This window comes from Tachypleus tridentatus, chromosome 12, assembly GCF_004210375.1.
Source record: "Tachypleus tridentatus isolate NWPU-2018 chromosome 12, ASM421037v1, whole genome shotgun sequence".
In the NCBI taxonomy this organism is placed as follows: Eukaryota; Metazoa; Arthropoda; class Merostomata; order Xiphosura; family Limulidae; genus Tachypleus; species Tachypleus tridentatus.
Window position 1 is genome coordinate 22,156,501 of NC_134836.1, and position 16,291 is coordinate 22,172,791.

At 30.5% G+C, this 16,291-nt stretch overlaps 1 protein-coding gene and 1 long non-coding RNA gene across 2 annotated transcripts in view; one reads left to right on the forward strand and one right to left on the reverse strand.

Moving 5' to 3' along the window:
• On the forward strand, nucleotides 1-2,183 carry LOC143235152 (ras-related protein Rap1-like). Its single transcript, XM_076473028.1, has 2 exons — nucleotides 1-211; nucleotides 1,430-2,183. Exon 2 carries the CDS (start codon nucleotides 1,452-1,454, stop codon nucleotides 1,860-1,862), a length of 411 nt encoding a protein of 136 aa, XP_076329143.1. The 5' UTR covers nucleotides 1-211; nucleotides 1,430-1,451; the 3' UTR covers nucleotides 1,863-2,183.
• Nucleotides 2,051-16,291, reverse strand: part of LOC143235153 (uncharacterized) — a 27,299-nt gene continuing 13,058 nt past the window's right edge. The window contains exon 3 of the long non-coding RNA XR_013018950.1: nucleotides 2,051-2,180. This is a non-coding gene — a long non-coding RNA (uncharacterized LOC143235153). The remainder of the gene's footprint in view (nucleotides 2,181-16,291) is intronic.

Consider the following 16,291-nt stretch of genomic DNA (forward strand, 5'->3'; position numbering starts at 1 on the left):
CCGGATTGGTTCCAGCTACCACGATCTCCCGGGGAAACCTATTTATCTGTATACATATATATAATGCACCTATATCTTTCTATCTGTCTGTATATAAGTATGAATATAGATACAGTCAGAAGCCTTGAGACTCCAAGTTCAGTAGTGAAACTTAAGACTTTTCAATGAACTCAAACCTCAGGAAATGAGGCTCAGCAGCCGGCATCAGCTGGTAAGTTTATCAAATCTTGTAGCTTCTATCAATTAGTTCGATGTTTTGTCAGAGAGTTAAAAACCCAGTGAATAAAACTAATTTCTCACATGCACCGTCAAAACTATTAACTCAAAACAATGGCAGATGAGAAGTTAGTACAGAATTCATCAACATTTTAAACATGTCTCTACGTCATTTACGCGCCAAATTGCTTGTGAATCTATTGGTCAGAAGATTCCAATAACAATTGGTTTTAGTCATTATTTGTAGTGATTGTTGTAAGGCAATATTTCAGTAGCTGGTATAAAAACAAGGCATGTAATACGTGTAGACGAATGAGCAGATATGTATTACTTGCACAGTCGATATACAAACTACGTCGCTAGAAAAACGTAAGTATGAACGTGAAACAACTTTTCAAAATAAAAACGACATCATCGGCGTTGTGTTTTGGAACTGACGAGCTGGGTTCGAAACCTTGCGGCATCACAAAACGCTGCCCGCATTTTAAGTTGTGGGTGTGCTATAAATATGACAGTCAATCGTGGATGGTGAGCAGGGGAAGGAGAACCCAACTGGGGGCTAGTTTACCTCTGGTCTGTATATATAACAATGCTACTGGTAATGCTCGCTTCACTGTATATTCAAACATCGTTTCGAAGCCTAAAAGAAACCTATCAAAGTTTCAACAGTTTAGTGTGATTTACATCACTTCACGATAACATGGAAAAATAACAACCCTGTGTTTAATGAAACCATAAAATGGTTGTGACTCATTTAATAGAAACTTCAGAGGGTGGAAAAAATGATCTAATAGCAAATTAGACACTCAAGTTGACGTCATTAGGTTTTTAAACATTTGAGGCTGACGTCATTAACCCGAGAAAAAGGGTAGGGGCTGGTTGAGGAGAATTAGGCTTTATTTATACTTTAGATGATAACGAAGACCCCACCGGTACCTGATAATGACGTAATCTTATTATAATAAAAAACCAGTTTGGTATAGATTGTACAGACGAGTTGGTTCGGTTGGATAATCTTAGTCAAGTGCAAAGTTGCATAATGTGTTATTTATGCTGTGGCCATCACGGGTATCGAAACCCGGTTTATAGCATTGAAAATTCGCATACAAACCACTGTGTCACTGCGGGGGGGGGGAGTTATAATCTAGAAAACACTTTTTTATGTTAAGAAGAAACTTTAATTTATTTTGACACTTGACATTCTTGACACCAGGGGAAGTTATGAGTTCCCAGCAATGAAGATATTAGCTATAACCAGGGGCGACGCCTTCCTTTTGGTGTATTCCATCGAAGATGCTGGATCCTTCGAAGAAGTGCGACACGAACGAGAGTTTATCATCAACATTCGACCGCTGAGTGTCTCCACCATCGTCGTGGGCAACAAGTGTGATCTGGAAAGTGATCTAAAGGTTAGGAAGGAGCTAGCGGAGAGTACAGTGACCGTGGACTGGGAGAACTGGTTTATAGAAGTCTCTGCAAAGACTGACACAAATATTTCTAACATTTATAACAATGTTTTGAAACAAGCTCGTGCTCTTGGTGAGACGCCAATCTTGGAACAGAGAAGGCGGTCACTGCCGATTTTCACTTCTCCCAAGGTTAAAGACGGCTTGATCTTAAAACTTCACAGCTGTGTGATTTCATGATCCACCCTCCTCCAACTGTCGTGATTTGAACATTATCAAATTCACCAGGTTAAATAGTGAGAAAGTGTAATTTTAAATTCACCAGGTTAGATAGTAAGAATGTGTAATTTGATATTAGTAACAAGTTACTTCATGAATTAAATGTACATCCTTTGAAATAAACGAATAATAGAAGAAACGCATTTATTCCAAGTTTTCATAACTTAAAAAAACATCCAAACCAGAAATGTTCCCCGGCATGACAGCATTAAGTTTACCATCTTACAACGTTCAAATTCGAAGTTTGATTCTCCGCGGTAAAGCAGCAGTGGCTTTCTTCTAAAAACAAAACAAACTTATGGAAAACATAAAATTATAAAGTAAATTAAGATATCGTATATGAAATTAAGGAAAAGTATTGTTGGATTTTAAGCAACAGTTTCTAATTTTAGTTTTAAAAAACTTAACATTTTTTGAATAATATATATGTTAAAATATCTCATTAATATCGTGTGAATGACATACATCTTAAAATATCTCATTAATATCGTGTGAGTGAAATATATATATATGTTAACACATCACATGAATATCGTGTGAATCATACATATGTAAGTTAAAATATCTCCTTGATATCGTTCGAATGACATATACATGATAACATATCCCTTTGATACCGTGTGAATGACATTTATATGGTTAAAATATCATCTTGGTATTGTGTAACTGACATATACATGTTAAAATATCATTAATATCGTGAGAATGACACTTACATGTTAAAATATCTCTTTAATATTGTGTGAATGATATATATATGTTAAAATATCTCATAATATTGTGTGAATGATATATGTTAAAACATCTCATTAACATCGTGTGAGTAATATATATATATATGTTAAACATTTCATTAATATCGTGTTAGTGAAATATATATATGTTAAAACATTTCACTAATATCGTGTTAATCATATATATTTATGTTAAAATATCTCCTTGATATCGTGTGAATGAGATATACATGTATAAAATATCTTATTAATATCGTTTCAATGACATATACGTGTTAAAATATCTAATTAATTTTGTGTGAAAGACATATATGTAAAAATATCTCATTAACATCGGGTGAATGATATGCATATGTTAAAACATCTCATTAATATCGTGTGAATAATAGAAATTTATGTTAAAATATCACTTTGATATTGTTGAATCATATATATTTATGTTAAAATATCTCCTTGATGTCGTGTGAATGACACATACATGATAAAAATCTCCTTGATATCGTGTGAATAACATATATATGTTTAAATATCTCATTAATACCGTGTCAATGACATATATATGTTAAAACATTTAATTAATATCGTGCGAATGAAATATATATATATATGTTAAAACATTTCATTAATATCGTGTTAGTGAAATATATATATATGTTAAGACATTTCATTAATATCGTGTGAGTGAAATATATTTATATGTTAAAACATTTCATTAATATCGTGTGAGTGAAATATATATATATATATATGTTAAAACATCTCATTAACATCGTGTCAATGATATATATTTGTATGTTAAAATATCTCGTTGATTTCGTGTGAATGATGTATACATGTTAAAATATCTCTTTAATATTGAGTGAGTGATAAAGATATATATATGTTAAAACATCTCATCAATATGGCGTGAGTGAAATATATATATATGTTAAGACATTTCATTAATATCGTGTGAGTGAAATATATTTATATGTTAAAACATTTCATTAATATCCTGTGAGTGAAATATATATATATGTTAAAACATTTCATTAATATCGTGTGAGTGAAATATATATATGTATATATACTAAAACATCTCATTAACATCGGGTGAATGATATACATATGTTAAAACATCTCATTAATATCGTGTGAATAATATATATTTATGATAAAATATCTCCTTGATGTCGTGTGAATGACATATACATGATAAAAAGTTTCCTTGATATCGTGTGAATACATATATATGTTTAAATATCTCATTAATATTCCGTGAATAATATATACATGTTTAAAAATCTCATTAATATCGTGTCAATGACATATACATGTTAAAATATCTCATTAATATTGTGTGAACGGTATATACATATGTTAAAACATTTCATTAATATCGTGTGAGTGAAATATATATATATATATGTTAAAACATTTCATTAATATCGTGTGAGTGAAATGTATATATATGTAAAACATCTCCTTGGAATCGTGTAAATGACATATACATGTTAGAATATCATTAATATCGTGTGAATGACATATACATGTTAAAATGTCTCATTAATATCGTGTGAATGATATATAGATGTTAAAATATCTCATTAATATCATGTCAATGATATATATTTGTGTGTTAAAACATTTCCTTCATATTGTGTGAATCATATATATATGTTAAAAAATCTCATGAATATCGTGTGAATCATATATATGTAAGTTAAAATATCTCCTTGATATCGTTCGAATGACATATACTTGATAACATATCCCTTTGATACCGTGTGAATGACATATATATGGTTAAAATATCTCCTTGGTATCGTGTAACTGACATATACCTGTTAAAATATCTCATTAATATCTGGTCAATGACATATACATGTTAAAATATCTCATTAATATCGTGTCAATGACATATACATGTTAAAATATCTTATTAATATCTTGTCAATGACATATACGTGATAAAATATCTCATTAATACCGTGTCAATGACATATACGTGATAAAATATCTCATTAATACCGTGTGAAAGAAATATATGTAAAAACATCTTGTTTATTCCGTGTGAATGACATATACATGTTAAAATATCTCATTATAATCGTGTGAATGATATATATGTTAAAACATTTCCTTCATATCGTGTGAATGGTATATATTTGTATGTTAAAATTTCTCTTTGATTTGAATGACATATACATGTTAAATATTTAATTAATATCGTGTGAATGATGCATATATATGTGTTAAAACATTTCATTAATATGATGTCAATGATATATATATCTGTTAAAACATTTCATTAATATCGTGTGAATGATATATATACATATATATATGTATGTTAAAACATCTTCATCTCGTGTGAATCATATATACATGTTAAAATATCTCATTATCGTGTGAATGATATATATATGTTAAAATATCTCATTAATATTGCGTGAAGAATATATATATGTTTAAAAATCTCCTTAATACCGTGTCAATGACATATATATGTCAAAACATTTCATTAATATCGTGTGAGTGAAATATATATATGTATATATATTAAAACATCTCATTAACATCGGGTGAATGATATACATATGATAAAACATCTCATTAATATCGTGTGAATAATATATATTTATGATAAAATATCTCCTTGATGTCGTGTGAATGACATATACATGATAAAAAGTTTCCTTGATATCGTGTGAATACATATATATGTTTAAATATCTCATTAATATTCCGTGAATAATATATATATGTTTAAAAATCTCATTAATATCGTGTCAATGACATATACATGTTAAAATATCTCATTAATATTGTGTGAACGGTATATACATATGTTAAAACATTTCATTAATATCGTGTGAGTGAAATATATATATATATATGTTAAAACATTTCATTAATATCGTGTGAGTGAAATGTATATATATGTAAAACATCTCCTTGGAATCGTGTAAATGACATATACATGTTAGAATATCATTAATATCGTGTGAATGACATATACATGTTAAAATGTCTCATTAATATCGTGTGAATGATATATAGATGTTAAAATATCTCATTAATATCATGTCAATGATATATATTTGTATGTTAAAACATTCCCTTCATATTGTGTGAATCATATATATATGTTAAAAAATCTCATGAATATCGTGTGAATCATATATATGTAAGTTAAAATATCTCCTTGATATCGTTCGAATGACATATACTTGATAACATATCCCTTTGATACCGTGTGAATGACATATATATGGTTAAAATATCTCCTTGGTATCGTGTAACTGACATATACCTGTTAAAATATCTCATTAATATCTGGTCAATGACATATACATGTTAAAATATCTCATTAATATCGTGTCAATGACATATACATGTTAAAATATCTTATTAATATCTTGTCAATGACATATACGTGATAAAATATCTCATTAATACCGTGTCAATGACATATACGTGATAAAATATCTCATTAATACCGTGTGAAAGAAATATATGTAAAAACATCTTGTTTATTCCGTGTGAATGACATATACATGTTAAAATATCTCATTATAATCGTGTGAATGATATATATGTTAAAACATTTCCTTCATATCGTGTGAATGGTATATATTTGTATGTTAAAATTTCTCTTTGATTTGAATGACATATACATGTTAAATATTTAATTAATATCGTGTGAATGATGCATATATATGTGTTAAAACATTTCATTAATATGATGTCAATGATATATATATCTGTTAAAACATTTCATTAATATCGTGTGAATGATATATATACATATATATATGTATGTTAAAACATCTTCATCTCGTGTGAATCATATATACATGTTAAAATATCTCATTATCGTGTGAATGATATATATATGTTAAAATATCTCATTAATATTGCGTGAAGAATATATATATGTTTAAAAATCTCATTAATACCGTGTCAATGACATATATATGTCAAAACATTTCATTAATATCGTGTGAGTGAAATATATATATGTATATATATTAAAACATCTCATTAACATCGGGTGAATGATATACATATGATAAAACATCTCATTAATATCGTGTGAATAATATATATTTATGTTAAAATATCACCTTGATATCGTTGAATCATATATATTTATGTTAAAATATCTCCTTGATGTGGTATGAATGACATATACATGATAAAAAGTCTCCTTGATATCGTGTGAATACATATATATGTTTAAATATCTCATTAATATTCCGTGAATAATATATATATGTGTAAAAATCTCATTAATTTCGTGTCAATGACATATACATGTTAAAATATCTCATTAATATTGTGTGAATGGTATATACATATGTTAAAACATTTCATTAATATCGTGTGAGTGAGATATATGTATATGTAAAAACATTTCATTAATATCGTGTGAGTGAAATATATATATATATTTTAAAACATCTTATTAACATCGTGTAAATGATATAAGTATGTTAAAACATCTCATGATTATCGTGTGAATCATATATATGTAAGTTAAAATATCTCCTTGATATCGTTCGAAAGACATATACATGATAAGATATCCCTTTGAAACCGTGTGAATGATATATATATGGTTAAAATATCTTCTTGGTTTCGTATGAATGACGTATACATGTTAATATATCTCATTAATATTGTGTGAATGATATATATATATATATATGTATGTTAAAACATCTCATTATCATCGTGTGAGTAAAATATAGATATATGTTAAAACGTTTCATTAACATCGTGTGAGTGAAATATATATATATATATTTAAAAACATTTCATTAATATCGTGTGATTGAAATATATAAATATATTTTAAAACATCTTATTAACATCGTGTAAATGATATAAGTAAGTTAAAACATCTCATGATTATCGTGTGAATCATATATATGTAAGTTAAAATATCTCCTTGATATCGTTCGAATGACATATACATGATAACATATCCCTTTGATACCGTGTGAATGACATATATATGGTTAAAATATCTCCTTGGTATCGTGTAACTGACATATACATGTTAAAATATCTTATTAATATCGTGTGAATGATATATACATGTTAAAATATCTCATTTATATCGAGTGAATGACATATAGATGTAAATATATCTCATTAATATGATGTAATTAACATATACATGTTAAAATATCATATTAATATCGTGTCAATGACATGTAATGTTAAAATATCTCATTAATATTGTGTGAATGATATATATATGTTAAAAGATTTCATTAATATGGTGTTAGTGAAATATATATATATATGTTAAAACATTTCACTAATATCGTGTGAATCATATACATTTATGTTAAAATATCTCCTTGATATCGTGTGAATGAGATATACATGTATAAAATATCTAATTAATACCGTGTGAAAGAGATATATTTAAAAATATCTCGTTTATTCCGTGTGAATGACATATACATGTTAAGATATCTCATTATAATCGTGTGAATGATATAAATATGTTAAAATATCTCCTTGATGTCAAATGAATCATATATATTAAGGTTAAAATATCTCCTTGATATCGTTTGAATGACATATACATGTTAAAATATCCCCTTGATATCGTGTGAATGACATATACATGTTAAAATATCTAATTAATACCGTGTGAAAGAGATATATGTAAAAATATCTCGTTTACTCCGTTTCAATGATATATACATGTTAAAATATTTCATTATTATCGTGTGAATGATATATATATATGTTAAAACATCTCCTTGATATCGTGTGAATCATATATATTTATGTCAAAATATCTCCTTGATGTCGTGTGAATGACATATACATGATAAAAATCTCCTTGATATCGTGTGAATAACATATATATGTTTGAATATCTGATTAATGTCGTGTCAATGACATATACATGTTAAAAATATCTAATTAATATCGTGTCAATGACATATAAATGTTAAAATATCTCATTAATATTGTGTGAATGATATATATATATATATATATGTTAAAACATTTCATTAATATCGTGTGAGTGAAATATATATTTATCGTAAAATATCACTTTGATATAGTGTGAATCATATATATTTATATATGCAAAAACGTCTCGTTTGGGTTGAGAAAATATTTTACATAGAAGAGCGAACAACGTTTCGACCTTCTTCGGTCATCGTCAGGTTCACAAAGAAAGAGGTAACTGACCGGAAGCTGCCCACATGTTTGAAAGGGGTTGTGTAACCGAGTATCGGAATGTAGAGGGCGGTGTTAGATGTTTGAATATATAATTTTATTTATTTTATTATATTAATATAGGTATAAAGGCGTTCCTTTATATTGGTTCATTTTGGGTTTAAGTTATTGTATAAGTAAGGGTTCTTTAATTTTGCGTTCGTTTATGTTTGTTTCTTTATTTAGTATTTGAGTGTTTTCTATGGTTATGTTGTGTTTATTTGACTTGCAGTGTTCGAAAACGTGTGAAGGTGACTTTTTATGTTCTTTGAATCTGGTTTCCATTTTTCTACTTGTTTCTCCAATATAGAAGTCGTGGCAGTTATCACATTGTATTTTATAAATAATGTTGGTGTGGTGTTTGTCAGTGTAGTTTTTACATAGTATAGACCTCAGTTTTGTGCCTGGTTTTTGAATAAATTTGGTATTAACTGGAATGTCATGTTTTGTTACTAGTTTTTGTCAAATGTTGGTTATTTGTCTGCTGATGTCAGGAATATATGGTATACAGCAGTATATGGTTTCGTGATTTTTTGATTCGTGAGATATATTTACTTTTGTTGGTTGATTTTGCTTTCTGTCTTGGTGTGTGCGTATAATGTTTTCTACGGTTTGTGGAGGAAACTTATTGATGTTGATGAAGTATTGTTTAATTTTGTCTAATTCATTGTTAATTTTATCTGGTGAGCATAGTTTTATGGCTGTGTTTATTTGGTTTCTTAGTATGTTGAGTTTTTGTTTTGTTTCATGTGCTGAGTCCCAAGGAATGTATAGTCCAGTATGGGTGATTTTTCGGTGGATTTCTGTTTTGAATTGTGTGTCGGTTCTTGTAATTTTGAGGTTAAGAAATGATATTTGATTGCTTTCTTCCTGTTCACATGTGAAGTTAATGTTGGGATGTATAGAGTTAATGTGATTGAAAAAATTAAGTATGTGTTTTGTAGATTTGAATCCCGCAACCGTGTCATCTACATATCTGTACCAGTATAGTGGTGGATGTAATGCTTTGCTTGTGTTTTCAACATGTGTCATAAAAATATTGGCTAGAACTGGTGATACTGAGTTGCCTATGCTTAGGCCATTTGTTTGTATATAGTTTTGGTTGTCTTTATCGTGGTGAATTCTATGAGGGTTGATAATTGGTTAGTGGGAATGTCTATAGTTTCTCGGATATAGAGTTCTAAGACTATCTTGCAGGCTTCAGTGGTTGAAACTTTTGTAAAAAGGGATATAACATCGAAACTGGCCATTAAAGCCTTATGATTAAGTTGATTTAGATTAGACTTGAAATTAAAAGAGTCTTTGATGAATGACCTGGCTGATGTTACATATTTGGAGAATGTCCATGCTATGTATTTACGAAAATTGTAATTAAACGATTTATATGTGGACATTATTGGTCGTAATGGACAATCTGGTTTATGAGGTTTGGGGATGCCGTATATTTCTGGTGTGCGTGAGTCGGTTTTTCGTAGGTAGGAATAAAGGGTTTGTGAAATTGTGGATATATATATATACATATATATATGTTAAAACATCTCATTAACATCGTATGAATGATATACATATGTTAAAACATCTCATTAATATCGTGTGAATCATATATATTTATGTTAAAATATCTCCTTGATATCGTGTGAATAAAATATATATGTTAAAATATCTCATTAATATTGTGTCAATCACATATACATGTTAAAATATCTAATTAATACCATGTGAAAGAGATATATGTAAAAATATCTCGTTTATTCCGTGTGAATGACATATTCATGTTAAGATATCTCATTATTATCGTGTGAATCATATATATATGTTAAAACATCTCATTAACATCGTGTCAATGATATATATTTGTATGTTAAAATATCTCGATTTCGTGTGAATGACATACACATGTTAAAATATCTCATTAATATTGTGTGAATGATATACAAATGTTAAAACATCTCATCAATATCGTGTAAATGATATATATATATGTCAAAACATCTCATTAATATCGAGTAAATGACATATACGTGTTAAAATATCTCATTAATATCGTGTGAATGATATATACATGTTAAAATATTTGATTAATATCGAGCGAATGACATATAGTAGTTAAAATAACTCATCACTATCGTGTCAATGACATATAGATGTTAAAATATGTCATTAATACCGTGAGAATGACATATACATATTAGAATATCTCATTAATATCGTGTGAATGATATATATATATATGTTAAAATATCTCATTAATATCGTGTGAATGAAATATCTATGTTAAAATATCTAATTAATACCGTGTGAATAATATATATATATATTAAACTATCTTATTAATATCGTCTCAATGACATATACATGTTCAAATATCTCATTAATACCGTGTGAAAGATACATGTTAAAATATCTCATTAATATCGTGTGAATGATATTTCCATGTTAAATTATCTCATTAATAGCGAGCGAATGACGTATAGATGTTAAAATATCTCATTAATAGCGAGCGAATGACATATAGATGTTAAAATATCTCATTAACATTGTGTCAATGACATATATATGTTAAAAATGTCATTAATACCGTGTGAATGACATATACATGTGGAAATATCTAATTAATACCGTGTGAAAGAGATATAAGTAAAAATATTAATACCGTGTGAAAGACATATACATGTTAAAATATCTCATTATTATGGTGTGAATGATATATATATATATATATGTGTTAAAACATCTCATTAATATCGTCTGAACTATATATATATGTCAAAACATCTCATTAATATCGTGTGAATGATATATATATATATATGTCAAAACATCTCATTAATGTCGTGTGAATGACATATGCATGTTAAAATATCTCATTAATATCTTGTGAATGACATATACATGTGAAAATATTTCCTTGATATCGTGTGAATGACATATACATGTTAAAATATCTCGTTGATATCGTGTAAATGACATATATTTGTCAAAACATCTCATTAATATCGTGTGAATGATATATACATGCTCAAATATCTCATTATTATCGTGTGAATGATATATATATGTTAAAACATATCATTAATATTGTGTGAATGATATATACATGTTAAAACATCTCATTAATATCGTATGAATGATGTATATATGTTAAAATATCTCATTAATACCTTGTGAATGACATATATGTTAAAATACTCATTAATATGGTGTGTGTGAGTAATGTATGCAAGAATTTAGTTTTTTCAAAGTATTGTATTCAACTAAACAATTCTGATAAATAATATAATAAGGTATAAAAACAAAAAATTAGAAATTTCACTTAATGTTGAGAAGACATTCGATTTATTTGAGGTTACTAATCAATTAACAATGCCTTGTTTTTATTCTAACTGTTCTTCACTGTAATGTGCTCTTAATGAAAAGAAATAAAACAATGAATCGTGGCTGTTGGTAAAAGCCCAGCATGACCAGGTGGTTAAGGCACTCGACTCGTAATATGAGGCTATCTCTGCTATTCATCCCTAGTAAACAACACCCGCCGCCAGTTCCTGAGCTACTTTTTTACAAACGAATGGGATTAAACGTAATATCATAACGCCTCCCTAGCTGAAAGGGCGAGAATATTCGGTGGCGAGATTCGAACTGTATTTGTGAATTAAGCGCCCCTTAACTAGCAGCCTATTTTCTAGCTTGAAACGCCATTAACTTTAATACAGTGCGCCAATACAAGGAATAAATTCACCTTCCTTTCCACGTGGAAAGATGTTTTTAAATCTGTTCTGTTACACACTAAAGCAAGTAAACAGTGAAGTCTGACGTTGCTTAGACTGTTTGTTTTTACTGACTACGAAGTATAGAGTCTATATATATGATAAAAATGCAATTGTGGTGTTACTCCTTCCAAAGCCACATTGGGCTATCTCGTACTATGTCCACCGTGGGAATCGAACTCAAGAGGTTATCGTTAGAAATATAAATGGGTAAGCACTAAAATTCAGTGTAAGACTTTAAGTAAACGTGGTGGAGGTTGCGATAGGAAAAATTAAAATAATTCATATTTTCCGATGTGATTTGTATTGGAAAGTGTTTTTATGCCATTAAAGATCGGCAGTCATTATTGGATTGAGTTCATGTGATGTTTTAACTGAAATTGATTAGTACTGAGACCTATATATCACATATAGCTTTACGTTTTTACAGGTTATTATCTACGTTTAGAAACTTTAAACCATAGCTATTACTTATTTTTAGGTTTCATGGCAGCCATCTTGGGTTATATTCGGGCAAGTCTAGACTCTAAGACAGGGGTGTGCAACAGGCGGCCCGCGGGCCACAACCCGGCCCGCCAAGCCATTTAGTGTGGCCCTAGTCGTTGTAATCTAACCATGTGGCCTGATCTGTAATACAACGCAAATGGAATATTTTTAAAAGCATCGATCCTACGGGATTCCCAGGCTTCGACTCGACAAACTTCTAAAATTATCTTTGCTAGAGAGGAGCAGGCCGAATTCGATTGGTCGGCCTCCTTAGGGCATGAATAGGTGACGTGCACTAGCACTATTGTCTACGACTCAACGTCATGTCCTGAACCTCGCCTTCGCCCGCTGGCGACAATTTTCCCTAACCTCTGCTGTCCGTCATTCATTATTGGTGAAAATTTTATTACCTTTTACAGTTACTACAAGAGATTGAAGGTAAATTGATCATTATTTAGCATATTGTTGTGACTTTACTGAATTTATTAAAATTTTTGCTTTCAGATGCATCTGATTCTATGTACAGTGTGACCTCGTTATTCGCGGGGCTACGTTCTTTACCCTCCCGCGAATAGCGAAAACCGCGAATATTGGACGCAGTTTTAAAACGTATATGTATGCGATTATATACTATATGAAATGCTTCCCAAACACTAATGATACTTATACTCATTGATGCAGTAATAATGTAGCAATATTGCATACTGTTATGTATTTCACTAAATTGTACCGTGCGTTACCGGGCTGTGCTTTGCCGTTTGCGTTGTTGGGGAAGCTGAGGCAGTCAGCCAATAGCAGTCCAATCTTGTTTGGTGAAGACGACAATTGATAAAACGGCTTGATTGAGTAAATACAACAGAAATCTCCTCGAAAAGCCCTTTCAGTCTCTGTGACCTACAAAACGCAGTTCGCGCATAACCCGCGAATATGCGGGGCCGCGAATGGCGAACCGCGAATAGGCGAGGTCACACTGTATTTTGCTATTCTCAATTAATTTAAGTACCGGAAGGCTATGATCGGGATGCCAATTTAGAAACATGTGTTTCTGTCCATAAGAGGTTCCATGTGTAAATAAATTCTATGTTTTTTTCTACTTTGCTATTTTCGTGAGAATAATTTTTGTTTTGATTTCAGGGCTAGTAAAATGTCAGCAGTTAAGAAACGAAAATTGATGATGAGGGAAGGTTATTCAACAGTGAATGGTGCACAAAATATCTTGTTGTCCCACATAATCAAGGTGTTGTCTGCCTCGTCTGTCAAACTACAATTGCAGTCATGAAAGAGTACAATATTAAGCGACATTACGCAACTAAGCACTCCCCAGTTTGATGAAATTGTTGGTCAGGCACGAAAGGACAAAATTGAACATTTAAAACATCCATTGAAAAGCAACAAGGTGTTTTACCACTTTCAAGAAAAATTCAGAACTGGTGACAAAACTGAGTTTTAAGCTTTGTGAATGTATGGCAGAAAAGGAAAGCCTTTCAGTGATGGAGAATTTATTAAAATTGTTTAACAATATTCACAGAATATGCATGTCCAGAGAAAAATATTTGGTGGAGCAAACTAGCCTTTCCCGCTTTACTGTCTCACGCAGGACAAAAGATCTTTCAGAGGACATCAAAGAAACTTTGAAAGAGAGATTGAATTCGTGTGAAGCTTTCAGTCTGGCTTTGGATGAAAGCACTGATATCAATGACACATCCCAACTTGTCATTTTCATCAGAGCTGTTACTGCAGGCTTTGATGTTTTCGAAGAGTTTTAGATATGGCAAGCCTTTCCTCCACAACCACAGGACAGGATATTTGTGAACAAGTGCTTAAGGTTGTAGAAAAGTTTGAACTGAATCCTTATAAATTATGTGGTGTTACAACAGATGGTGCTCCTTCCATGACAGGTAGGACAAATGGATTCACCAAGAAATTTCTAACTGCAATTGGAGCACAAGACGTAGTTGTAAGCCATTGCATTATTCACCAAGAGAGCTTGTGCACCAAAGTTCTGGATTTTGCAGAAGTCATGAAAAATGTCGTCCAATGCGTAAATTATATTCGAACACGAGGATTAAATCATCGACAATTTAAAACTTTTTTAGATGAGCTGGACAGTGAGTATTCAGATGTTTTGTACTTCTCTGCTGTACGTTGGCTTAGTAGAGCTGCTACTTTGAAGAGATTCTGGAATCTGCGAGAGAAGATTAAGTTCTTCATGGAGAGCAAACGTCAGAATGTGGACTTCTTGAGCAATGAGAACTGGCTGAATGACTTAGCATTCCTCACAGACATTACACAGCATCTGTCTGATTTAAACTTAAAACTACAAGGGAAAAGTCAACTTGTGAATAAGTTGTTTGAGCATATTTGTGCTTTTGAGAAGAAATTGGAACTTTTCCAGGTTCAGTTGAGAAGAGCCATATTGACCCATTTTACATGTCTTGCAACCAGGAAATTGGAATTTCCTAATCTGGATTGCACCAAATATGGAACCAGTGTACAAAAGCTGCGTGATGAGTTTGCAAACAGATTTCCAGATTTCAGACAAACTGAAATTAGATTGAAATTGTTCGCTCAACCTTTGATTTGGCAGTGGAAGACAGTCCTGATGATTGCCAAATGGAACTCATTGAACTGCAGGCTGACATGGACACTAAAAGGAAATTCTCTGAAAACAGTTTGCTAGACTTTTACAAACTCTGTGTACGTGAAAAGTTTCCCAATTTGTCCCGTCATGCACAAAGAATTGCCTCCCTTTTTGGTAGCACCTACTGCTGTGAGCAATTTTTCTCCAAAATGAAGCTCATCAAAACCAAATGTAGAAGTCAGCTGACTGATGAACATTTGACCAGTCAGTTAAGAGTGGCAACCACTTCTGTCAAAGCTGATATTGACAAGCTCTGCAAGGACTCTAAATTTCAAGTGTCGCACTAAAATGATCACTCATGCAAAAATATAAAATATTATTGCTTGCATTTTGAGAATTTTTTTTTTAATTTATTGTGCATGTACACGAATAAGCTTGTTTTTTAAGTGGCCCCGCTTGATTGATGAAGTTGGTTATATGGCCCACCGACGAAAAATGTTGCACACCCCTGCTCTAAGACAACTGTGGCCAGCTCGAGTTTAGGAATAAACTTTTCCATCATTTATTTATTATCGCAAATTTGGTAATAAG

Coding starts and splice junctions, on each gene's coding strand:
- LOC143235152 (XM_076473028.1), top strand. CDS start 1,452: ATGAAGATATTAGCTATAACCAGGGGCGACGCCTTCCTTTTGGTGTAT.